We start from the raw sequence: 26,624 nt of genomic DNA, 5'->3' as shown, positions 1-26,624 counted from the left end.
CCCTCTTCATATCCGACAGATAATTATGCTCCTCACCTCCAAAGCGCAGCGTGGCTCAGTGGAAAGAGCCCGGGCTTGGGAGTCAGAGGTCATGAGTTCGAATCCCGCTCTGCCACTTGTCTGCTGTGTGACTGTGGGCAAGTCACTTCACTTCTCTTTGCCTCAGTTACCTCATCTGTAAAATGGGGATTAACTGTGATCCTTACGTGGCACAACCTGATTACCCTGCATCTACCCCAGCGCTTAGAACAGTGCTCTGCACATAGTAAGCACTTAACAAATAACAACATTATTATTAAAATCACATCTCCTCCAGGAGGCCTTCCCTGACTGAGCCCTCCTTTCCTCTTCTCCCACTCCCTTCTGCGTCGCCCTGACTTGCTCCCTTTATTCATCGCCCCCTCCCAGCCCCAAAGCACTTTTATATCTGTCATTTATTTATTTATACTAATGTCTGTCTCCCTTTAGACTATAAACTCACTGTGGAGAGCAAATATGTTAATTGTTACATTGTACTGTCCCAAGCCCAGTGGACTGCACAGAATAAGCGATCAATAAATACGATCGACCCACTGACTCCCTTCTGCGTCGCCTATGCTTTTGGATCCGTGCCCCTTAAGAACTCTGATACACAGTAAGCGCTCAGTAAATACGACTGAATGACGAAATGAACATATCTATATCCTTATACTGTGCTACCTCCTCCATCTGTAATGATCTTAATGCCTGTCTCCCCCTTTAAAATGTAATTTTCGTGTGGGGTTGGATTGTGAGTTTGCTGAATTGTGCTTTCCAAGCGCTTAGCGTACACTGCTTTGCACACAGTAAGCTCTCAATAAATAGGATTGAATGAAGGAATTGTGTCTACCAGCTCAACTGTGCTTACTGAAGTACTCTAAACACTCTCTGGGCTCAATAAAGCAATGCGGCTCAGTGGATAGAGCAAAGAAAGGCCTGGGAGTCAGAAGGACCTGGGTTCTAATCCCGGCTCTGCCACCCGTCTGCTGCGTGGCCTGGGGCAAGTTACTTCACTTGAAGGTGCCTCGGTCACTGCATCTGTGAAACGGGAATTTGGACGGTGAGCCTCACGTGAGACAGGGATTGGATCCAACCTGACGGGCTTGTACCTACCCCAGCGCTTAGTACAGCGCTTGGAACATAGTAAGCACTTAACCATCACCCTAAAAAATGTCATTATGTCTGCACCTCAGGAATCTTGGATCCTTCATTCACCCCATCCTAAGCCCCATCCTAAGCATTCGAGTCCATATCCATAAGCCCGGTGTGGGCAGGGATTGCCTCTTTTTATTGCTGAATTGTACTTTCCAAGCGCTTAGTACAGTGCTCTGCACACAGTAAGTGCTCAACAAGTACGACGGAATGAACGAATCTCCCTCTCTAGACTGTAAGCTACAATGGGCAGGGAACTGTCTATCAACTCTGGTATAATGTACTCTCCCGAGCGCTTAGTACAGCGCTCCGCAAGCAGTAAGCGTTCAATAAATAAGATCGACCTGAACGAATGAATGACCCTGAGAACCGAAGTCCCTGCGTGCGTGACGGGGGGAAAGTCAGAATCTTGCTTTCTTTTTCCCGTTAATGTTCCGATACCCTTTTTTCGAGCCGCACCAACAATCTGAACACGAAGAGATGCGGAGAGCGAGTGCCGATATAGATCGTCGATAGTCTGATTGATTAAGGAAGAGTCAAGAAGACTATTAATGAAAATCCACAGACTAGGCAGGCCGGCTCACGTTTATACAAATTACGATTTATGAACCCACTGGACGATCCAACCCCTTTGATGAACACGTGCGTCATCTGGAAAATCGGGGTCGCACATTCCCACCCGAAGCCTCGAAGTTTTTCATCGTATCATTTGCGTAACGGGTGGGAAGAGGTGGGGGTTTTTTTTCCCACCAGTCTTTCCGCGGAAACGCATCCTAGGGGCAGGCGGATTCTTTTAAACCCGAAGTGGGAATATGCTCACAGCCAAGCAAGGCGTCGTCTTAATGATGATTGGATAATGCTCATCTCATCATACATATGCATTGGCACCCCTTCCCAATTCTTCCTCCCCTTCACCAAAATATCAGGATTTCAAAATCCGTAGTGTCAGCTGAGAGACCCCGGGGTTCCTCTCTCGGTGAAGCTAGCGCTTGAGTCGGAATGCCGTTTATCGGAGAAATCACACCGGGAAACTGGCAGAGACCTTAAGTGAGTTGAAAAGCTTATTTCTCGTTTTCTCGCCCTCCTCGCGAAATCCAGCGTCGCGTTTTTCCCTTCTCGTCTGTACCGTGGCATTATAGACGGAGCCCGAAGGATCCTCCGGGCACCCGGTCCGATCCTCTCGCTTTAAATCCATTGTCACCGAGAGCAAAAATGGAAAAGCCTTTCTGTGCTCTTTTGTCCTCGCGACTGGAAAAAAAAAAAAAATGTCAGCCCCCTAGTGTCTGGACGTGTCTTCTGAGTCTTCTCCATTCTCATCCCTTTCATGTTCACGTTTTCAAAAGTATCGCCTTCCTCCCGGTATCTTTTTGTGTTCAGACAATCGAGACGGTAGCGGATAGGAAATTCCTTTTGTCGCCAATTCGATCCGGCAAGGGCTTACCGGGGAATTCTGCCATCTGAGTTCATTGGGCAGCACGAGTCTTTGTTTCTCAGCTTCGGGAGACAGCCCGTTGAATGGAAATTCTTTTTGGGCAGTCTTAAATAAGTAAAAGATCGCTTCGAGAGTCTCATTAGCTGCCACGTCCTTTTCAAAAAGGATGCCTTTCTCATCTGAGTATTCTTGCATGAGAATCCAGTTCATTTCCGAAAGCCAAACCCTTGCGCGATATTCGCCGCACCTCAGTCACTCGCTCCGGGGGTCGGTTTTGGTGTTCCGGTGGAGGGGGATGCCCATCAATGGGCGGTATTTATCGAGCGTTTACCGTGTGCGGAGCACTGTACTAAGCATTTGGGAGCGCACAGTCCAACAGAGTCGGTAGACACGTTCCCTGCCCACCGCAAGCTTAGGGTCCAGATGGGGAGACAGAGTAAAATAAATTGCGGATCAGGGAAAGAAGAATATCGGGATATGAACGGGAGCGTTGCGGGGCGGGGGTGAGGATGAATAGGGATCCACAGCCACGAGCCTAGTTGACCCAGAGGCGAGGGTGGCTTGGCGAAATGAGGGTTTAGTCAGGGAAGGCCTCGTGGAGGAGCTGGGATTTTAATAAGGCTTCGGAGCCAGGAAGAGTGGTGCTATAAATCGGATTCGAAGCGGGAGGGAGTTACGCAGGCCAGGGGACGGCGGAGAGATAGACGCGGACGAGTTGCAATCAGTCAGTGGTGTTTATTGAGCACCTACTGTTCGCAGAGCACTGTACTAAGCGCTTGGGAGGCTACGGTGCAACAGAGAGCGGTACTAACTGATACTAAGCACTTGGGAAAGTACAATGCGATGATGATGATGATGATGGTATTTGTTGAGCGCTTACAATGTGCCAGGCACCGTTCTAAGTGCAGGGGTAGATATAGGATAATCGGGTTGGACCCAGTGTCTGTCCCACACTGGGCTCGTGGTCTTAATCCCCATTTTACAGAGGAGGGAATTGAGGCCCAGAGAATAATAATAATGATGATGGTATTTGTTAAGCGCTTACTATGTGCCAAGCACTGTTCTAAGCTCTGGAGTAGATACAAGGTCATCGGGTTGTCCCATGTGGGGCTCACAGTCTTAATCCCCAGATTTTACAAATGAGGTAATTGAAGCATAGAAAAATGAAGCGACTTGCCCAAGGTCACACAACAGACAAGTGGCAGAGTCGGATTAGAACCCATGACCTTCTGACTCTCAGGCCCGATCTCTGCTATGCCAAGCTGCTTCCTCCAGAAACGATCTGGGCCCGTCACTCCCCTTCTTAAACAACTCCAGCGGTTGCCTATCGACCTCCGCTCCGAACGAAAACTCCTCACTCTAGGCTTCGAGGCTCTCCGTCACCTCGCCCCTTCCTACCTCTCCTCCCTTCTCTCTTTCCCCCGCCCATCCCGCACGCTCCGCTCCTCCGCCGCCCGCCTCCTCGCCGTCCCCCGGTCTCGCCCGTCCCGCCGTCGACCCCCGGGCCGCGTCCTCCCGCGGTCCCGGAACGCCCTCCCTCCTCACCTCCGCTAGACCGATTCTCTTCCCCTCTTCCAAACCCTACTTAAAACTCACCTCCTCCGAGAGGCCTTCCCAGACCGAGCTCCTCTTCTCCCTCTACTCCCTCTACCGCCCCCCCTGCACCTCTCCGCGGCTTAACCCTCTTCTCCCCCCATCTCCCTCCTCTCCTCCCCCTCTCCCTTCCCATCCCCTCGGCACCGTACTCGTCCTCTCGACTGTATATATTTCCATCACCCTATTTATTTTTTTAACGAGATGTACATCGCCTCGATTCTATTCAGTCGCCGTCGGTTTTTACGAGACGTTCTTCCCCTCGACTCTATCTATCGCCGTCGTTCTCGTCCGTCCGTCTCCCCCGATCAGACCGTGAGCCCGTCGGACAGCGGGGACCGTCTCTATCTGTTGCCGACTTGTTCGTTCCGAGCGCTTAGTACGGTGCTCTGCACATAGTAAGCGCTCAATAAATACTATTGAATGAATGAATGAATGAATGAATTATGGTATTTGTTAAGCGCTTACTATGTGCCCAGCACCGTTTTAAGCACTGAGGTAGATTCGAGGTAATCAAGTTGTCCCATGTGGGGCTCACAGTCATCCCCATTTGGGAACTGAGGCACAGAGAAGCTAAATCAGCACGGCTCAGTGGAAAGAGCCCAGCCTGGGGAGTCAGAGGTCATGGGTTCGACTCCCGGCTCTGCCACTTGTCAGCTGTGTGACTGTGGGCAAGTCACTTAACTTCTCTGTGCCTCAGGTACCTCATCTGTAAAATGGGGATTAACTGTGATCCACGTCGATCCTCACGTGGGACAACCTGGTTACCCTGTATCTCCCCCAGCGCTTAGAACAGTGCTCTGCACATAGTAAGCGCTTAACAGATACCAACGTTATTAAATCGGCTTGCCCGAGGTCACACAGAAGACAAGTGGCAGAGCCGGGATTAGAACCCGAGTCCTCTGACTCCCAAGCCCGGGCTCTTTCCACTCAGCCCCGCTGCTTCTCCGCGTCTCTCGGGCGACGCCGAATGCGGATGCAGAGGTTTGACCTCGATGCGTGGAGAAGCGGGCCGTCATAACTCTACTGGAAATACTCCTCTAGTTTGTAAGCTCGTCGTGGGCGGGAAACGTGTCTGTTGTCTTACACCATCGAGTCGTCTCCGACCCAGAGCGACACCACGGACGCATCTCTCCCAGAAGGCCCCGCTCTCCATCTGCCATCGTTCCGGGAGCGGATCCACAGAGTTTTCTTGGGAAAAATCCGGCAGTGGTTTTCCATCGCCTACTTCCGTGCGGTAAATGAGTCCCCGCCCTCGACTCTCTCCCGCGCCGCCGCTGCCCAGCACGGGGGAGTTTTGAGTTGTAGCAGACGCCTGCCCCTCGCTAGCCACTGGCCAAGCTAGGAGAGGAACAGGGTAGGCCTCCGCTTGACGTTGTTCTATCGTCCTTTCCCGCGCTCAGTATAGTGCTCTGCACACAGTGAAAACCTAATAAATAGGATTTGACTAACTGACTTCTCTGAGGGGGTGCAACCTGGTTTTGAAAGCCTCCCCCTCTTTGCAATTTCTGAGAAACCGCCGGGAACGCAAGCCCGCAGACAGAGGTGATAATAATAATGATGTTGGTATTTGTTAAGCGCTTACTATGTGCAGAGCACTGTTCTAAGCGCTGGGGTAGACACAGGGGAATCAGGATGTCCCACGTGGGGCTCACAGTCTTCATCCCCATTTTACAGATGAGGGAACTGAGGCACAGAGAAGTTAAGTGACTTGCCCACAGTCCCGCAGCTAAGTGGCAGAGCTGGGATTCGAACTCATGACCTCTGACTCCAAAGCCTGTGCTCTTTCCACTGAGCCACACTGCGGCCGGGGGTCGAGTGGCCAGCCCTCGGTCCTGGGGATCAGGAGATGGAGAAGTGAAGTGACTTACCCAAGGTCACACAGCAGACAAGTGGCTAGCCCTTGGGCCTGGGTGTCAGGAGACTGGTTTTCCAGGCTCAGCTCTGCTGCTGCGGGACCTCGCTTAACCTCTCTGGGCTCTGCCTTCTCTGTCTGTATGGCATAGTGGATAGAGCCCGGGCCCGGGAGTCAGAAGGATCTGGGTTCTAATTCCACTCCACCACTTTTATGCTGTGTGACCTTGGGCCAATCACTTCACTTCCTCTGTGCCTCACTTACCTCATCTGTAAAATGGGGATCGAGACTGTGAGTCCCATGTGAGACAGGAACTGTGTGGGAGCAAGACTGAGCTCCTCATCTTCCCTCCCAAACCTGGTCCTCTCCCAGACTTCCCTATCACCGTGGGTGGCACGACCGTCCTTCCCGTCTCTCGGGCCCGCGATCACGGTGTCGTCCTCGACTCGTCTCTCTCGTTCGCCCCACGCGTCCTATCCGTCACCGAGACCTGCCGGTCTCACCTCTATGATATCGCCAAGATCCGCCCTCTCCTCTCCACCCAGACGGCTACCTTACCGCTACGGGCTCTCGTCATATCCCGGCTAGACTACCGTGTCGGCCTTCTCTCCGACCTCCCTTCGTCCTCTCTCACCCCGCTCCGGTCTTTTCTTCACTCCGCCGCCCGGCTCATCTTCCCGCAGAAACGATCTGGGCCTGTCACTCCCCTTCTTAAACGCCTCCAGTGGTTGCCTGTCGACCTCCGCTTCGAACAAAAACTCCTCACTCTAGGCTTCGAGGCTCTCCGTCACCTCGCCCCTTCCTACCTCTCCTCCCTTCTCTCTTTCCACCGCCCACCCCGCACGCTCTGCTCCTCCGCCACCCACCTCCTCGCCGTCCCTCGGTCTCGCCCGTCCCGCCGTCGACCCCCGGGCCGTGTCCTCCCGCGATCCCGAAACGCCCTCCCTCCTCACCTCCGCCAAACTCATTCTCTTCCCCTCTTCGAAACCCTACTTAGAGCTCACCTCCTCCGAGAGGCCTTCCCAGACTGAGCTCCCCTTCTCCCTCTACTCCCTCTACCACCCACCCTTCACCTCTCCGCGACTAAACCCTCTTTTCCCCCCATCTCCCTCCGCTCCTCCCCCTCTCCCTTCCCCTCCCCTCGGCACCATACTCGTCCGCTCGACTGTATATATTTTCATCACCCTATTTATTTTGTTAACGAGATGTACATCGCCTCGATTCTATTCGGTCGCCATCGGTTTTTACGAGACGTTCTTCCCCTCGACTCTATCTATCGCCGTCGTTCTCGTCCGTCCGTCTCCCCCGATCGGACCGTGAGCCCGTCAGACGGCGGGGACCGTCTCTAGCTGTTGCCGACTTGTTCGTTCCAAGCGCTTAGTACAGTGCTCTGCACATAGGAAGCGCTCAATAAATACTATTGAACCTGATTTGCTTGTGTCCACCCCGGCGCTTAGCACAGTGCCCGACCCATAGTAAGCGCTTACCAAATACCATAACTGTTATTATTATAAGATGAGAAGCAACATCACTTAAGGGAAAGAACACAAGCCTGGGTTCTAATCCTGGCTCTGCCACTGGTCTGACATGTGACCTTAGGCAAGTCACTTCCCTGATAAACCATCTTTTCCTTTTTTTCCACCCCCTTCAGCATCTCTCTGACTTGATCCCTTTATTCACCACCCCCGCCCCACAGAACCTTTGTCCATTTCCATCATTTATTTATTTCTATTAATGTCCGTCTCCCCCTCTGGACTGTGAGCTCCTTGTGGGCAGGGAATACGTTTATTATATTGTTCTATTGTACAATCTCCAAGCACACAACAAGCGCTCAGTAAATACAACTGACTGACTGACTGACTGACTCCACTTCTCAGTACCTCAGTTACTTCATCTGTTAAACGGGAGTAAGACTGTGAGCCCCGTGTAGGACAGCGACTGTGCTAACCCGATTGTCACGTACCTACCCCAGCGCTTAGTACAGTGCCCGGCACATAGTATGCACTTATCATGTACCACCAGAAAGCCAAGATGTCTGTGTTTTCCCCTAGACAGTGAGCCATGGGTCTGTCTTCATCCTGATCATCACCCCAGCATTTAGTCCAGTGCTTGGCACATAGTGAGAACTTAACAAATCCCCTCCGTTGTGATAAACAGCTTAGTGTTTCTCAAATTGAGGGATTTGTGCCCGGTCCCCGACCCCAGAAAGTTCGCTAGGGCGATTTCCGAGGGGCGTGTGGAGGTTTGGTTGTAGAGAAGCAGCGTGGCTTAGTGGAAAGAGCCCGGGCTTGGGAGTCAGAGGTCGTGGGCTCTAATCCCGGCTCCGCCCTTGTCAACTGTGTGACCTTGGGCAAGTCACTTCACTTCTCTGGACCTCAGTTCCCTCCTCTGTAAAATGGGAATGAAGACTGTGAGCCCTATGTAGGACAACCTGATTACCTTGTATCTACCCCAGCGCTTAGAACAGTGCTTGGCATATAGTAAGCGCTTAACAATACCAACATTATCATTATTATTATTATTATTGTTATTACAGGGTGGTGGTGGTGGTCTCAGGAATTCGGACACTCAGTCATTCAATCGAGTGTATTTAATGAGCACTTACTTCATGCAGAACACTATATGAAGCACTTGAGGAAGTACAGTAAAACCGAATTGTGAGACGCAATTCCCAGCTGAGAAACAACATGGCGAGGTGGCTACAATGCAGGCCTGGGAGTCAGAAGGTCTTGAGTTCAAATCCTGATCCTGCAGTGTGGCCTTGGGCCAGTCACTTCGCTTCTTTGGGCCTCAGTTCCCTCATCTGTCAAATGGGGATTGAGAAGGTGAGCCCCACGTGGGACAGGGACTCTGTCCAACTCGATTTGCTTGCATCCACCCCAGCGCTTAGTACAGTGCCTGGCACATAGTAAGCGTTTATCAAATATCACAATTATTATTATTATTGTAATTATTCTCTGGGCCTTTTACCACATCTGCAAAATGGGGATGAAGACTGTGAGCCCCATGTGGGACAGGGATTGTGTCCAAACCGATTTACTTGTATCTACCTCAGAGCTTAGTACAGTGCCTGGCACATAGTAAACACTTAACAGAAACTGCAGTTATTATTATTATTAATAATAATTCCGGCTCCCAAGGAGTTGAAAATCTACAGGGAAAGACACACCTTAAAATCGATCAGGAATAGGGGAATGAGTAGAGTATAAGAATATTTTCATAAGTGTTGTGGGGCTGAGCTTCAAAGTGCCCACGGCAGAAGGGAGGGCGATAGTAATAATAATAATTGTGGTATTTATTAAGCACTTACTATGTGCCAGGCACTGTACTAAACCCTTGGGTAGGTACAAGATCATTGGGTTGGACACAGTCCTTGTTCCACTTGGGGCTCACAGTCTTCATCCCCGTTTTAACAGAGGAGGTGACCGAGGCCCAGAGAAGTGAAGTGACTTGCCCAGGGACACCGAGCGGATAAATGACGGAACCAGAACTCGAACACAGATCCTTCTGACTCCCAGGCCCGGGCTCTTCCCACTAGGCCACGCTGTCAGCTCTCCCACTCGGGACCCTCCCTCCTCCTGAGGTTTTCAGGTCTGTCGCAGTGCTGGGCGGAAACTTTTTCCCTCAATTTTTTAAATGGCGTGTGTTAAGTGCTTACTGAGTGCCAGTCCCAGTCATAATAATCAGAATAACAATGATATTTGTTAAGCGCTAAGTATGTTCCAGGCACTGCTCTAAGCGCTGGGGTCGCTCAGTGGAAAGAGCCCGGGCTTGGGAGTCAGAGGTCATGGGTTCAAATTCCAACTCTGCCACTTGTCAGCTGTGTGACTGTGAAAAGTCACTTAACTTCTCTGTGCCTCAGTGACCTCACCTATAAAATGGGGATTAAGACCGTGAGCCTCACGTGGGACAAACTAATTCCCCTGTATCTCCACCAGCCCTTAGAACAGTGCCCTGCACATAGTAAACGCTTAACAAATACCAACTTTATTATTATTATTATTATTATTATTATTATTATACAAGGTAATTCATTCACTCAATCATATTTCATTCTATCAGGAATATTTATTAAGCGCTTACTGGGTGCAGAGCACTGTACCAAGCACTTGGGAGAGGACAATACAACAATTAAACAGTGATATTCTCTGTCCATAGCGAGCTCACAGTCTAGAGGGGGGGAGACAGACATCAAGAGAAATAAATAAAATGATAGATAGGGACATAAGTAGTGTGGGGCTGGGAGCGGGAATGAATAAAGGGAGCGAGTCCGGGTGATGCGGAAGGGAGCGGGAGCTGAGGAAAAGCGGGGCTTAATCTGGGACGGCCTCTTGGAGGAGGTGGGCTTTCAGTAGGGCTTTGAAGCAGGGGGAGAGTCATTGTCTGTCATGTCCATCCTGATTGACTCACGGCGCAGTGGATAGAGCAAGGACCTGGGAGTCAGAGGTCGTGGGTTCCGATCCCGGCTCTGCCACTTGTCCGCTGTGTGACCTCGGGCCAGTTACTTCACGTCTCTGGGCCTCAGTTTCCTCTTTGATAAAATGGGGATGAGGACTGTCAGTCCCATAGGGGACAAGGACTGTGTCCAACCCTAGGATCTTGTATCTTGCCCAGGGTTTAGTCGAGTGCCTAGCACATAGTAAGGGTTTAACAAATCCCGGGATTATTATTAATTTGTATCTACCCCAGTGCTGAGAGTGCTACTTGTCCCATAGTAAGCACTTAACAAATACAATAATAGTAATGATAATATTCAAGCGCTTACAATGCTTGGCATATAGTAAGTACTCAATACTACCATTATTATTATTATTATTATTAGGTCAGGAACTCTGCACTCAGCTCTCTTGATCTGAGGCAGTGACAGCATAACTCGATGGATAGAGCACAGGCCTGGGAGTCAGAAGGATCTGGGTCCTAATCCCACCTCCGCCACATGTCTACTTGGTGACCTTGGGCAAGTCACCTAGGGAAGCAGCTTGGCTCAGTGGAAAGAGCCCGGGCTTGGGAGTCAGAGGGCATGGGCTCGAATCCCAGCTCTGCCACTTGTCAGGTGTGTGACTGTGGGCAAGTCACTTCACTCCTCTGGGCCTCAGTTACCTCATCTGTAAAAGGGGGATGAAGACTGTGCGCCTCACATGGGACAACCTGATTACCCTCTATTTACCCCAGTTCTTAGAACAGTGCTCCGCACATAGTAAGCACTTAACAAATACCAGCATTATCATTATTATTACTTCACTTCTCTGTGCCTCAGTTGCCTCATCTGGAAATTGGGAATTGAGTGTGAGCCCCATGTGGGACAGGGACCGTGTCCAACTCGTATCTACCCCAGTGCTTAGAACAGTACTTGACATGTAGTAAGTGCTCCACAAGTAATAACAATGTTGGTATTTGTTAAGTGCTTACTATGTGCAGAGCACTGTTCTAAGCGCTGGGGTAGATACAGGGTAATCAGGTTGTCTCACATGACGCTCACGGTACCATAATTATTATTATTATTTCCCTTTTTGTCATCGAAGGGATTTCTCTTTTACCTGGGGACGACACCTTCCGGTGATGGATTTTAAGCTTTGGATTCCCACAGTCTTTTTACCCACTGAGTCAGGTAGAATCAGCCCATGGTATCTATTGAGCGCTAGAAGTCATGTGGTGGAAGAAGCTCCTTCAGGGAATAATTCAAGAAGTAAAACTATTCTATATCTCCTCTTTTTATTATTGGATTGTGAGCCCCTTAAGGGACAGGGACTAGGTAAAAATCCCACCTGGTAATTCTGCTGCATTGTACTCTCTCAAGCACGTGCTTAGTACAGTGCTCTGCACAGAGTAAGCGCTCAATAAATACGGTTGAATGAATGAACTTAGTAGAGTGCTCTGCATTCATTCATTCAGTAGTATTTATTGAGCGCTTACTGTGTGCAGAGCACTGTACTAAGCGCTTGGAATGTACAAATCGAAAACAGAGGCAATCCCTGCCCATTGACGGGCTTACAGTCTAATCGGGGGAGACGGACAGACAAAAACAATAGCAATAAGTAGAATCAAGGGGATGTACACATCATTAACAAAATATATAGGGTAATAAAGATATATACAAATGAGCACAGTGCTGAGGGGAGGGAAAGGGAGAGGGGGAGGAGCAGAAGGAAAGGGGGGAAAGGGGGCTTAGCTGAGGGGAAGCGAAGGGGGGGCAGAGAGGCAGCAGAGGGAGCAGAGGGAAAAGGGGCAGCTCAGTTTGGGAAGGCCTCCTGGAGGAGGTGAGCTCTCAGTAGGGTTTTGAAGAGGGGAAGAGAGTTAGTTTGGTGGAGGTGAGGAGGGAGGGTATTCCGGGACGGCGGGAGGACGTGGCCCGGGGGTCGACGGCGCGATAGGCGAGAACGGGGGATGGTGAGGAGGTGGGCGGCGGAGGAGCGGAGCGTGCGGGGTGGGCGGGAGAGAGAGAGAAGGGAGGAGAGGTAATGCTCAGTAAATATCCTTGATTGATTGGTGTCCTTTCCCAGTGCTCAGTACGGTGCTCTGCACACCAGAAGTGCTTAATAAATACTATTCTTAATCAGTCAGTGGTATTATTGAGCCCATACTCAAGCTGAACACTGTACTGGGTGCTTGAGAGGGTGCAGAAAATGAAGCTGATGGATACGTTTCCTGCCCATAAGGAGTTTGCAGTCTAGTGGAAGAGCTTGTTTACTTCTTTTTATGTGAATATATCTGTAATTCTATTTATTTATATTGAGGCCTGTTTACTTGTTTTGCTGTGCCCCCCAATTAGACTGTGAGCCCGTCACTGGGCGGGAATTGTCTCTATCTGTTGCCGAATTGTACATTCCAAGCGCTTAGTACGGTGCTCTGCACATAGAAAACGCTCAATAAATACTATTGAATGAATGAATGAATATGTCTCCCCCCCTTCTAGACTGTAAGCCTGCTGCGGGCAGGGACGGTGACTCTTTATTGCTGAATTGTACTTTCCAAGCGTTTAGTACGGTGCTCCGCACGCAGTGAGCGCTCTATATGATTGAATGAACGCATGAATGAACGGGACCCGAGAAAGACATACCCCGGAAAGGTGACGCACCTTGAAGAGGACCCAGAAGACGGACTTTTAGGGGACCCTCTACCTGAAGGAGGATAAATTAAGCAGCTTTTAATGCCTAATTAGGTATTAACTTGGAGGGGAGGATTCAGAAGGGCTGAGGGGGTCGGGCTGGAGGTCGGTAGCTAGGGAGGAAGAAGACCCTCAGCCATTTTGAGGCGAGAGGTTGGAAGCCTTCTGTCCTTGCACTTCCCGGAGCCAGCCCTGGGAATTCTCTCCGTCCCTTTGGAGGGGATGCTGAGACTTGTGGCGGGGGGCCGGTGGTGGGGATAGGGATGCAGGGATTTGGGATGTGCAAGGAACGGACCCTCAAATCCTGCCCTGCCCAGGAAGGGAAGAATTGGAGAGCTTGAGGACCCAGTGAAAGTCTGCCGTGTGTTCTAGTGCATTCATTCATTCAATCAATCGTATTTATTGAGCGCTTACTGCGTACAGAGCACTGTACTGAGCACTTGGAAAGTACAATTCGGCAATAAAGAGAGACAATCCCTGCCTAAACTGGGCTTACAGTCTAGAGGGAGGGAGACAGACATCAATACAGGCAAACAGGCATCAATATAATTCTAGTGGAAAGAGCCTGACTTGGGACTCAGAGGACCTGGGTTCTAATCCCGGATCCACCACTTGTTTGCTGCTAACCTTGAGCAAATCGATTAACTTTTCTGGGCCTCAGTACTGGGGATTCAGTATCTGTTCTCGCTCCTACTTGGACCGTGAGCCCCATGTGGGACCTCATTATCTTGTATCTACCCCAGTGCCTAGTACAGTGCTTGGTTTCTGATCTCCCAACCTCCTGTCTCTCCCCACTTCAGTCTATACTTCATTCTCTTTCTACAGAAACGCTCTGGGCACGTCACCCCCTCCTCAAAAATCTCCAGGGGTTGCCTATCGACCTCCGTATCAAACATAAACTCCTCGCTATTGACTTCAAAGCTGCCCACCCCTTTGCCTCCTCCTACCTCCCCTCCCTTCTCTCCTTCTCCATCCCAGCTCACACTCTCCGCTCCTCTGCTGCCGCTCACCTCGTCACTGGGCCTCGTTCTCTCCTGCCCTGCCGTCGACCCCTGGCCCACGTCGTACTACTGACCTGGAACGCCCTCCCTCCTCACATCCACCAAACTAACTCTCTTCCCCTCTTCAAAGCCCTACTGAGAGCTCACCTCCTCCGGGAGGCCTTCCCACACCGAGCCCACCTTTCCCTCTTCTCCCCCTCCCCTCCACTCCACCCTCTGCTCTTCCCCCTTCCCCTCCCCTCAGCACTGTGCTTATTTGTACATAACACTTATTACTCTATTTTATTAATGATATGTATATATCTAGAATTCTATTTATCTTGATGATATCAACATCAGACCACTTGTTTTGTTTTGTTCTGTTGTGTTTTCTTGTCTGTCTCCCCCGTTTAGACTGTGAGCCTGTCGTTGGGCAGGGATTGTCTCTATCTGTTACCGAATTGTACATTCCAAGCACTTAGTACAGTGCTCTGCACATAGTAAGCGCTCAATAAATACTATTGAATGAATGAATGAATAAATACGATTGAGTGAATGAACGAACTAAGCACTGAGGATATTTACCAGAAACATGACACCCATTCACTGTCCTTAAGGAGTTTACAATCTGAAAGTCTTATTCATCTTTGACATTTTGGGGTGTTGCCTCATATTTAATAATAATTATTATAGTATCTGTTAAGCACTTATTATGTGCCAAGGACTGTTCTAAGCGCTGGGGTAGATACAAATTAATCAGGATGGACACAGTTCCTGTCCCAAGTGGGGCTCACCGTCTTATTCCCCGTTTTCCAGATGAGGTAACTGAGGCGCAGAGAAGTGAAGTGGCCGGCCCAAGGTCACACAGCAGACAAGTGGCGGGGTCAGGATTGGAACCCATGACCTGATGCCCAGGCCTGGGCTCTAACCTCTAAGCCATGCCGCTTCTTGGTATTACAAAATCAATCACTCGTACGATGGTGTTTGGTAGTGTTTATTCTGGGCAGAGCACTGTATTAAGTGTTTGGAAAAGTAATAATAATAATGAGTGTGTTGGTTAAACGCTTACTACGGGCCAAGCCCTGTTCTAGGTGCCAGAGTAGATACAAGATAATCAGGTTGGACAGTATAATAGCACGGCTCAGTGGACAGAGCACGGCCTTGGGAGTCAGAGGTCGTGGGTTCTAATCCCGGCTCCGCCACTTGTCAGCTGTGTGACTTTGGGCAAGGCCCTTCACTTCTCTGAGCCTCAGTGACCTCATCTGTAAAATGGGGATTAAGACTCTGAGCCCCACGTGAGCCAACCTATCACCCTGTATCCCCCCCCGGTGCTTAGAATAGTGCTTGGCACAATGTAAGCGCGTAACAAATGCCATCATCATTATTATTATTATTAAGCACTTTTTATGTACCAAGCACTGTTCTAAACTCTGGGGTAGATACAGATTAATGGCGATGGACACATTGCCTGTCCCGCATGGGGCTCGCACTCTTCATCCCCATTTTCCAGATGAGGGAAGTGAGGCCCAGAGAAGTGAAATGACTCACCCCAGGTCATACAGCAGACTCGTGGCGGGCCCGAGATTAGAACCCACATCCTTCTGACTCCCAGGCCTGGGTTCTATCCACTAAGCCCTGCTTCTCGCCGATACCTCGCCCTCATGGGCTCACAGTCTAAATCCAGTACCACAGAGTTGGTAGACGCCCCCAAGGGCTTACAGTCTACAGGAGGAGGTAGACATTAAAATAAATCCCACATCTCGAGGAACAGAGTGGCCTGGTAAAAAGAGCACAGATCTGCGATTAGATCTCAATTCTAATCCTGGCTCTACCACTTGACACTTCATTATTCTGCGCCTAAGTAATCTCAACTAGAAGATGGGGATTAAGACTCTGAGCCCTCTGTGAGTCAGGGACCGTGTCCAATCTGATTATCTCGTAACCACTCCAGCGCTCAGTATAGTGCCTGGTATGTAGTAAGCGTGTATCATTACCGTAAATTAAAAAAAAAAACGGTGTCTCCAGCCCTGTCGTCTGCTTCTTTTCTGCAGGCTGATGTTTCCTCCTACAGTTAGGACATCTCTACGTGAATGTCCCACCAACACCTCAAACGGACTTTGTCCAAAACCGAACGCATTTATTCATTCAGTCTTATTTATTGAGTGCTTACTGTGTGCAAAGCACTGTACTAAGCGCTTGGGAGAGTACAGTATGACAGCAAACAGACACAATCCTGCCCATAACAAACTTACAGTCAAGAGGGGGAGAACTCCTCACCTTGCCCTGTGTTTCTCATTACTGTAGACAGCACCACCATCTTCTCTGTCTCACAGGCCTGTAATGTTGCCAATATCCTCTACTCATCTGTCTCATTCAACCCACGTGTTAAATCTCTCATGAAATCCTTACCATTCTGTTTTCAAAACAGTTCTAAAATCTATCATTTCCTGCCTTTATCACTGCATCACTGACCTTCATTGATTCATCATTCATTCATTCAATAGTATTTATTGAGCGCTTACTATGTGCAGAGCACTGTACTAAACGCTTGGAATATACAAATCGGTCACAGAAACATTCATCACCTCTTCACTGACCTTCATTCAATCGTATTTATTGAGTGCTTACTATGGGCAGAGCACTCTACTAAGCACTTGGAAAGTACAATACAGCAATAACGAGAGACAGTCGCTGCCCACAATGGGCTTAAAGTCTTCCCGCATCCCATTTCTTCCCAATCCAGTCCATCCTTCCCTCTGCTGCCTGGGTCATTTTTCTGAAAAAGCATTCAGTCCTTTACTAGAGAAGCAGGGTGGCCTAGTGGATAGAGCACGGGCCTGGGAGTCAGAAGGATCTGGGTTCGAATTCTGGCTCCACCTCTTGTCTGCTGTGTGACTTTGGGCAAGTCACTTCACTTCTCTGGACCTCAGTCACCTCATCTGTAAAATGAGGATGAAGACTGTGAGCCCCATGTAGGACGGGGACTGCGTCCAACCCAATTAGCCTGTATCTACCCCGGCGCTTAGAACGGTGCCTGACACATAGTAAGCGCTTAACAAATGCCACACTTATTATAATCTCCCCAGTCCTCAAAAACCCATATTTCCCCTCCATTTCAATTATGTACTTGGCTGTACAGAAGTACTTTGAGAAGCAGCGGGGTTTAGTGGAAAGAGCCCGGGCTTGGGAGTCAGAGGACGTGGATTCTCATCCCGGCTTCGCCACTTGTCTGCTGTGTGACCTTGGGCAAGCCCCTACACTTCTCTCTGTGCCTCAGTTACCTCATCTGTAAACTAGAGATTAAAACTGTGAGCCCCACATGGGACGACTTGATTACCCTGTACCTACCCCCAGGGCTTAGAACAGTGCCTGGCACATAGTAAGGGCTTAATAAATGCCATCATTATTATTATTATTTTTTGATACTCACCCCAGCGGGTATGTAAATAAACTTATACTATTTCTCCTGTCGTTTATTTTAATGTCCGTTCCCCCCCCCCCCGTGGACTGTAAGCTTCTTGTGGACAGCGATCACGTCTACCAGACTCTGTTGTATCGTTCTCTTCCAAGCACTGAGCAGAGTGCTCTGCACACAGTAAGTGCTTAATAAAGACCACTGATAGAATGGTTGCTAGACACGGTCCCTTGCCCACAAGGAGCTGACCGTGTACGAGGGAGGACAGATCTTAAAATAAATAACAGATTCGGGCGATAGGTTAGGAACAAAGAATCGAAGAAATCACTATCTTTAGTTGGCTGACTAAACGATGAGCGTGAGGGAAAGCGATCGGCAGTCGGACCGCCAGACTCTCTCCGCCGCCGAAATGATTTTGTCGCAACTTCAAATTTGCAGCTGCCATTCCCAATGGAATCCTTTTTCCTCATCCTCTCCTGGTCTAAAGCTATCCGTCGATCGGGGGTATGTATTGAGCACTTACCGGGTGCGGAGCACTGTACTAAGCAGTCGAGAGAGGACCGCGCAATAGAATCGGTAGATGCGATCCCTGCCAAGAGGACCTCTGATGTCAGACTGCTTTCATTCATTCATTCAATAGTATTTATTGAGCGCTTACTATGTGCAGAGCACTGTACTAAGCGCTCGGAATGTACAAATCGGCAACAGATAGAGACGGTCCCTGCCCTTTGACGGGCTTACGGTCTAATCGGGGGAGACGGGCGGACGAGAACGATGGCAATAAATAGAGTCAAGAGGACTGCTCTCGGACCTTGAATCACACGTTGCTTATGTGGAAAGATATGGCCTTTTGGGATGACAAAGATATCGAGAAAGGGTGAATTCTGAGGTTGACAGTGACCACATTTGGAAAAGATGGAAAGGCTGTTTGGGGAAAAAACAAATCCTTGTCGCTCCACATTTCCTGTTGGGTATACGTACACTTGGGGTGTCCCGATAGTCAAACGTTTTGGGTCAGAAAATTAGAAAAGGGAGTTAACCTCAGGAAATGCTCTTAAAGGACTGTGTCTCACCAGGGTGATGACGTAGGCCGGATGAATTCTGTAGCGAGACTCCGACCGCGGTAATTCCAAGCATAATATAAAGACCCGTGCGGTTCGGAATAGTCGACGCAAACTCAATCATTTGGGCGAACTCTTCGGTCCAAAGAGTCCAGTCGAAAAGAACGGAACAGCGCAGTTTCCCTCAGCAGAACGAAAGATCCATTGACTCTTTTTCTTTTGCTCAAAGGTTCCTTTTTCTCCGTCACGTGAGATCAGAGCCATAAAAACGCCTGTGTCGTGGTTGCCTAGGTACCCCTGAAGATGCTTTCCCAGTTTCTATGGTAACCACAGATCTCTACCCTGCTTGCGTGTGTGTGATTCTGTTCTGTTCTCCTTGTAGATGGAGGAGATCAAATTTAAAGACAGAGCAGTCTTCGTGCTGGAAAGAGAGTTAGGGGTTCAAGTCGGGCATGCTCAGAGACTCCAGCTTCAAAAGGAGGCTTTAGATGAACAACTTGCCCAGGTCAAAGAGTCTGATCGGCTTCTAAGCAGCCCCAAAAGGGAACTTCCTTATCCGGGTGCTTCTGGAGATGCTTCAGATCATTCAGGAAGTCCCGTAAGCACTTTCTCGTGGTCTTCTCCCAAGTGGGCAGAAAGAGAGGGTCCTCCCCGTCCCTCCCGTCGTCCCCCACCCCTCCACCCCCATCTTGATGAGCTCCCATCAAGCAACAGCTTTCCCTTGGGAATCTGGAGAAAGGCGATCGACGCCTCTGGGGGTGGATGTAACGACTCTCCCCTCGGGAGGGTAGACGAGTCCACCTCCAAATTTCACCTCAGGAGAGGTCGGGCCCCTGGTTTCGCGGGGTTGCCGTCGGGTTTCCTCCGGGGACGAACCCGTTAATCGGTGCTATGTACTGAGCGCTTACTGTGTGCAGAGCCCTGTACTGAGCGCTCGGGAGAGGACAGATCCAACCGAGACGGTATACACGGTCCACCCCCCGGTTAGCGGCTGACGTGGCTTGGACGCTGGTCTCGGTCCGTTGTTCATAGGTGACCAGAGCTTCCCGCCCGATTGATACGCGTCCCCTTGGGGACTCCGGGCTTCCCGGGAAGCTGGTGGGAGTCTCCCAGTTGGCAAAGACGGTTTTCCAAGGGAAAGCAGGTTAACGGTTCACCCTCCTCCTCCCGAGACCTCCGAGTTCAGTTGGAACGGCTCCACTGCTTGTCGCGGTTCTCCTAGTGGAAAGAGCACGGGACGGGGAGGCGGGAGGCCTCAGCCTTAACCTCTCTGGGACCTCAGTTTCCTCATCTGGGATAGGGGGATAATAACCCCCGCTGCTCTCGGCATCCTGGGGGTGTGGCCGAGGTAAAACTTCGCTTTGGCCAAATGAAAGCGCTCGATCTATCAGCGGTATTTATTGGACGCTTACAGTATTCATTCACTCAGTCGTATTTATTGAGCGCTTACCGTGTGCGGAGCACTGAACTAAGTGCTTGGAAAGTCCAATTCGGCAACAGACAGAGACGATCCCTCCCCAACAATGGGCTCACAGTCTAGAAGGGGGAAGACAGACAGCAAAACAAAACCAGTAGACGGGCGACAGAACAAGTAGGCAGAGCACTGGAGCGAGCACTTGGGGGAGTCCCCGTCAATCATCCAGTGGTGGTCACCGAGCGCTTACCGTGTGCGGAGCACTGCACCGAGCGCTTGGGAGAGCACGATCCAACAGGGTTGATAGATCCGATCGCTGGCCCGCCAGGAGAAGCAGCGTGGGCTAGTGGTTAGAGCCCGGGCCCGGGAGACAGAAGGACCTGGGTTCTAATCCCGGCTCCGCCACTTGTCCTCCGTGTGACTTGGGGCAAATCCCTTTACTTCTCTGGGCCTCAGTTACCTCATCTGCAAAATGGGGATGAAGACTGTGAGCCCCATGTGGGACAGGGGCTGTGTCCAACCCGATTGGCTCGAACCTACCCCAGCGCTTCATACAGTGTCTGAAACAGAGTAAGCACTCAACAAATACACTTCAAAAAATAAATTCAGTAGAGTTCGTAGATCCGGTCCCTGCCCATAAGGAGCTTTCAGTCCAGAGGCCCGGCAAGGGGAGCGATGCGAGTTATCATTAAGCTGTCGGTATTTCATTTAGCTCATTTCTTAGGAGACTTTTAGGAGCCTGGCTTCCTCCTCCCACGTCCTGTGCTTTTCATGACATACACAGGATTTTCTGGCACTCCATTGAAATCACTTTTTTTCTAACAGCTTTCTGTGTGATTCTGCCATCTCTCCGCTTCTGCTTTGATCTGCTAATTAGAGGAAGGATTTTCAGCCTCCCCCGTCAGCAGCCTACGATAACCTTTTCCCACACGGTTGGCCCTCGTCGAGGTTGCCCTTGAACGATTCCACGTTTTTCTCGGGCAGGGGAGAAACCCAGCCCGTCTGGAGCCGAAACTCAAATCCGTTCGGTTGTTCGTTCCCCGCCTCTCCCGCCCCTCTCGAATGAGGAACCTTGAGCGATTTGGTTAAGAACACGGACGCTGGCTCGTCGCCTTTCAGTCCAAGACGGCATTTACGTTTGGTCTGATCGTAGCACCGTGATGTAGTACGTTGGTTCGTTTGAATCGCCAATCTGTTCAGCGGGATAAGAATCACATCTTCTCCCCGAATGCTATCTGTAACACTCCCGGATTAGCTCCAGGGAGATCCTGGGATGGAATGAACGAGGTTTTCCTGGTTTAGGAGCCAATCAATCGATCGTATTTATGGAGTGCTTACTTCATCCAATTCAGTCGTATTTATTGAGCCCTTAGTGTGTGCAGAGCACTGTACTGAGCGCTTGGGAGAGTATCATAGAACAATAAACAGGCACGTTCCCTCCCCGCAACGAGCTTACAGTCTAGAGGAGGAGGCAGATGTTCATATAAATAAATAAATTACAGATATAATTAATAAACTGTGTGCCGAGCACTGTATTAGGAGGCTACAATATAACCGTACAACAGACACATTCCCTGCCCACAACGAGCTTACAGTCTAGGAGGGAGACGGACGTTAATATAAATAAATAAATTACAGATATAGTAAATAAATTGTGTGCAGAGCACTGTATTGAGCGTTTGGGAGAATACAGTATGACAGAATAACAGACACGTTCCCTGCCCCGAACGAGCTTATAAACTAGAGGGGAACACAGATAATAACAGAAATAAATAAATGACAGATATGGACGTAAGTGGTGTGGGGCTGGGAGGGGGGATGAATAAAGGGAGTAAGTCAGGGCGACGCAGAAGGGAGTGGGAGAAAGGAAAAGGGGGCTTAGTCAAATCCCAGTGGCCTTTCGAGGGACCTTGTAAGTGGTAAATTGGTGCCTCGCTCTGTGAAGAGGAAACCTGTCAGGGCTCCGAACAACAAAAACGGTTCTCTGTGAAGTTACTTTCCACAAAAGAGTTCCCTTTCTGAGTGCTTACTCTGTGCAGAGCACTGTACTAAGTGCTTGGGAGGGAATAATAATAATGATAATAATAACGGTGCTTGTTAAGCACTTACTATGTACCAGGCACTGTTCTAAACACTGGGATAAGTACAAGGTAATTGGGTTGGACACAGAGGGGAAATACAACACAGTTGGTAGACACGTTCCCTGCCCTCAGTGAGCTTGCATTCAGTGCTTAGTACAGTGCCTGGCACATAGTAAGCACTTAACAAATATCATTATTATCATTAGAGGGGGAGCAGACATCAATATAAATAAATCATTTGCCGATATGCACCTCAGTGCTGTGGGAAATGAGACGACACCGTCAGGTTGACCGTGGCCTATGTGGAAACACAGCACAGGTTTTCAACGCTTTTCTCGTGTCTCCCAGCTCACCATTTGTGGATATGAATTCTGCATCTTTCTCTTGCGGCATGTTGCGCACTCTCTCCTCCATTCCTCCCTTAAGTTTCTCTTTCTCATCTTGCAATGTGTCGCGCCCCATTGTCCCAGAGGTTTGGCTCGCTCTCTTCCCCCGGCGAGGACGCGGCAGGAGAACAGGGCGGATGTCGCAGAGAGGAGGTCCGAGGGTTCGGAAACGTCTGCGGGGCCTCGGTCGATGTCCAGTTATTTGCAGTTGATTTTTGTTTTAGGAACAGCAGTTGGATGAGAAAGACGCCCGCCGCTTCCAGCTGAAAATTGCCGAATTGAGCGCGATCATCAGGAAGCTGGAAGATCGCAATGCCCTACTGTCAGAAGAAAGAAACGAACTGGTAAGTAGTCACGTGTCATTCAATTAATCAAGCGTTAGTCAGTCGTTTTTCCTTTATGGGATTTGTTAAGCGCTTACTATGTGCCGGGCACTGTATTAAGCACCAAGGTAGATGGTGGTATTTGTTAAGTGCTTATTATGTGCCAAGCACTGTTCCAAGTGCTAAGGTAGATACAAGGTGATCAGGTTGTCCCACGTGGGGCTCACAGTCTTCATCCCCATTTTACAGATGAGGGAACTGAGGCCCAGAGAAGTGAAGTGACTTGCCCAAAGTCACACTGCTGACCAGTGGCAGAGCTGGGATTAATAATAATGTTGGTATTTGTTAAGCGCTTACTATGTGCAGAGCACTGTTCTAAGCGCTGGGGGAGACACGGGGGAATCAGGTTGTCCCACAGGGGGCTCACAGTCTTAATCCCCATTTTACAGATGGGGTAACTGAGGCCCAGAGAAGTTAAGTGACTTGCCCACAGTCACACAGCTGACAAGTGGCAGAGCTGGGATTCGAACTCATGACCTCTGACTCCAAAGCCCATGCTCTTTCCACTGAGCCACCCAGGACCTCTGACCCCCAAGCCCGGGCTCCTTCCACTAAGCCACGGTGGGACATAGTCCCTTTCCCACTTGGGGCTCACAGTCTCAATCCCCATTTTACAGATGAGGGATCTGAGGCCCAGAGAAATGAAGTGACTTGCCCAAGGTCACACAGGAGACAGGTGGCAGAACCAGGATTAGAATCCAGGTCCTTAATGATAATAATAATAATAATAGTAATCACGGTACCTGTTAAGCCCGTACTAGGTGCCAGGTTCTGTTCTAAGGCACTGGAATAAATACAAGTCAATCAGGTTGGACACAGTCCCTGTCCCACATGAGGCTCACTCTCTTAATCTCCACTGTTACAGATGAGGAAAAGTGAGGCTCAGAGAAGTGAAGCGACTTGCCCGAGGTCACACAGCAGACATGTGGCGGAGATGGGATTTTAGAACCCAGGTCCTTCTGACTCCCAGACCCGGGCTCTATCCACTAGGCCACACTACTTCTCAATCAATCATTTTGATTTATTGAACACTCACTGGGTGATGGCTGAGCGCAGAGCCCCGCCCCGCCCCCTGTGGGACTGTGTCCGACGTGATCGTCTTGTATCTGTCCCAGTGCTTAATACGATGCTTGGCACGTAGTGAGTGCTTCGTAAATAGCATTGCTCAGACTAAGCCCTTGGAGGAGATGATAGATTTAGAATCAATCAATCAGGAGTATTTATTGAGTGATAATAATAATAATACTAATGTTGGTATTTGTTAAGCGCTTACTATGTGCCGAGCACTGTTCTAAGCGCTGGGGTAGACACAGGGGAATCAGGTTGTCCCACGTGGGGCTCACAGTCTTAATCCCCATTTTACAGATGAGGGAACTGAGGCACAGAGAAGTTAAGTGACTTGCCCACAGTCACACAGCTGACAAGTGGCAGAGCTGGGATTTGAACTCATGAGCCCTGACTCCAAAGCCCGTGCTCTTTCCACTGCGCCACGCTGCTTCTCTATGCTTACTATGTACTGATCACTGTACTAAGCGGGAGGGAGAGAACAGTAGAACGGAGTTGCTAGACGTGTTCCCTGACCACAGTGAGCTGGCAATCTAGAGAGGGAGACAGATGTTAATACAAATAAATAATTTACCTATATGTACGTGAGTGCTGTGGGAAACAATATTAGTTAAGCGCTTACTGTGTGTCAAACACTGTAATAGATTGTACTTCCCAAGGGCTTGGTACAGTACTCTGCACACAGTAAGCGCTTAATAAATATGATTGAATGAATGAATTACCAGGTAATCAGATCCAGGCACCGCCGCCATAGAAGGGAGAAGAGATATTGAATCCCCGCTTTGTAGGGAGAAGCGACGTGGCTCGGTGGCAAGAGCCCAGGCTTCGGAGTCAGAGGTCATGAGTTCGACTCCCGGCTCTGCCACTTGTCAGCTGTGTGACTGTGGGCGAGTCACTTCACTTCTCTGGGCCTCAGTTCCCTCATCTGTAAAATGGGGATTAACTGTGAGCCTCACGTGGGACAACCTGATGACCCTGTACCTCCCCCAGTGCTTAGAACAGTGCTCTGCATTTAGTAAGCGCTCAACAGATACCAACATTATTATTATTATTATTAGATGAGGGAACTGAGGCCCAGAGAGGTGAAGTGACTTGCCCAAAGTATCCTCAAGAAGCTTGCAATCTGGTAGGGGGAGACAGACATAAAATTATTTGCAGATAGGTAATAATGTTGGTATTTGTTAAGCGCTTGCTATGTGCCGAGCACTGTTCTAAGCGCTGGGGTAGACACAGGGGAATCAGGTTGTCCCAAGTGGGGCTCACAGTCTTCATCCCCATTTTACAGACGAGGGAACTGAGGCCCAGAGAAGTTAAGTGACTTGCCCAAAGTCACACAGCTGACAAGTGGCCGAGCCGGGATTCGAACCCATGAACTCTGACTCCAAAGCCCGTGCTCTCTCCACTGAGCCACGCTGCTTCTCCGCGTGGCCCAGTGGAAAGAGCAGATAGGTGTGGAAATAATAATAATGATGTTGGTATTTGTTAAGCGGTTACTATGTGCAGAGCACTGTTCTAAGCGCCGGGGTAGATCCGGGGTCATCGGGTTGTCCCACGTGGGGCTCACAGTCTTAATCCCCGTTTTACAGATGAGGTAGCCGAGGCACCGAGAAGTGAAGTGACTTCCCCAAAGTCACACAGCTGACAGGTGGCGGAGCCGGGATTAGAAGGCATGACCTCTGACTCCTCAGCCCGGGCTCTTTCCACTGAGCCACGCTGCTTCTCTACATTCATTCATTCATTCATTCAGTTGTATTTATTGAGTGCTTACTGTGTGCAAAGCACTGCACCGTGTGCTTGGGGGAGTTCAGTATAACAGCAAAGAGGCACATTCCTGCCCACAATGAGCTCACAGCCTAGAGGAGACTTACCCAGGGTCCCACAGCAGACCCCGTGGCAGAGCCGGGATTGGAACGCGGGTCCTTCTGACTCCCGGGCCTGGACCCTATCCACTAAGCCACATACTCTTTCCATTAAAAATGGAAAAGCATCAGTGTGGAAGAGTAATTCTTAAATGAGTGTGTAAGTCAAGTGGTACGAAAGGGCTACTGGTGTTTGGAAGAGAATAAGTGCACACGCAGCAAGGGGAATCAGTGTATTTAAACCAATCGATCGATTCATTTTATCTATTGAACACTTCATTCATTCCATCGTATTTATTGAGTGCTTACTGTTTGCAGAGCACTGTTCTAAGTGCTCGGGAAATTACCCTAAAAAAGAGCAGGTAGACATTTTCGAGCAGTGTGGCTCAGTGGAAAGAGCCCGGGCTACAGAGTCAGAGGTCATGGGTTCGAATCCCAACTCTGCCACTTCATTCATTCATTCAATAGTATTTATTGAGCGCTTACTATGTGCAGAGCACTGTATTAAGCGCTTGGAATGTACAAATCGGTAACAGATAGAGACGGTCCCTGCCCTTTGACGGGCTTACGGTCTAATTGGGGGAGACAGACAAAAACAATAATGTTGGTATTTGTTAAGTGCTTACTATGTGCAGAGCACTGTTCTAAGCGCTGGGGTAGACACAGGGGAATCAGGTTGTCTCACGTGGGGCTCACAGTCTTAATCCCCATTTTACAGATGAGGGAACTGAGGCCCAGAGAAGTGAAGTGACTCACCCACAGTCACACAGCTGACAAGTGGCAGAGCTGGGATTCGAACCCATGAGCTCTGACTCCAAAGCCCAT

General features: G+C 49.7%; 1 protein-coding gene across 12 annotated transcripts in view; it reads left to right on the top strand.

Annotated features, from left to right (window-relative positions):
* Positions 1 to 26,624, top strand: part of JAKMIP3 (Janus kinase and microtubule interacting protein 3) — a 201,420-nt gene that overhangs the window by 101,335 nt on the left and 73,461 nt on the right. For 6 of the 12 annotated variants that reach the window (XM_029060706.2, XM_029060705.2, XM_029060707.2 and 3 more), the window contains exons 4-5: positions 18,994 to 19,209; positions 22,717 to 22,836. In XM_029060706.2, the coding sequence (XP_028916539.1) occupies positions 18,994 to 19,209; positions 22,717 to 22,836 (336 nt within the window). The remainder of the gene's footprint in view (positions 1 to 18,993; positions 19,210 to 22,716; positions 22,837 to 26,624) is intronic. The other 6 variants (XM_039911633.1, XM_029060715.2, XM_029060717.1 and 3 more) reach the window with 2 other exon arrangements.

This window comes from Ornithorhynchus anatinus, chromosome 3, assembly GCF_004115215.2.
Source record: "Ornithorhynchus anatinus isolate Pmale09 chromosome 3, mOrnAna1.pri.v4, whole genome shotgun sequence".
Taxonomy (NCBI): Eukaryota; Metazoa; Chordata; class Mammalia; order Monotremata; family Ornithorhynchidae; genus Ornithorhynchus; species Ornithorhynchus anatinus.
Note: the sequence above shows the minus strand (reverse complement) of the source record. Positions and strands in the feature narration are given on the sequence as shown.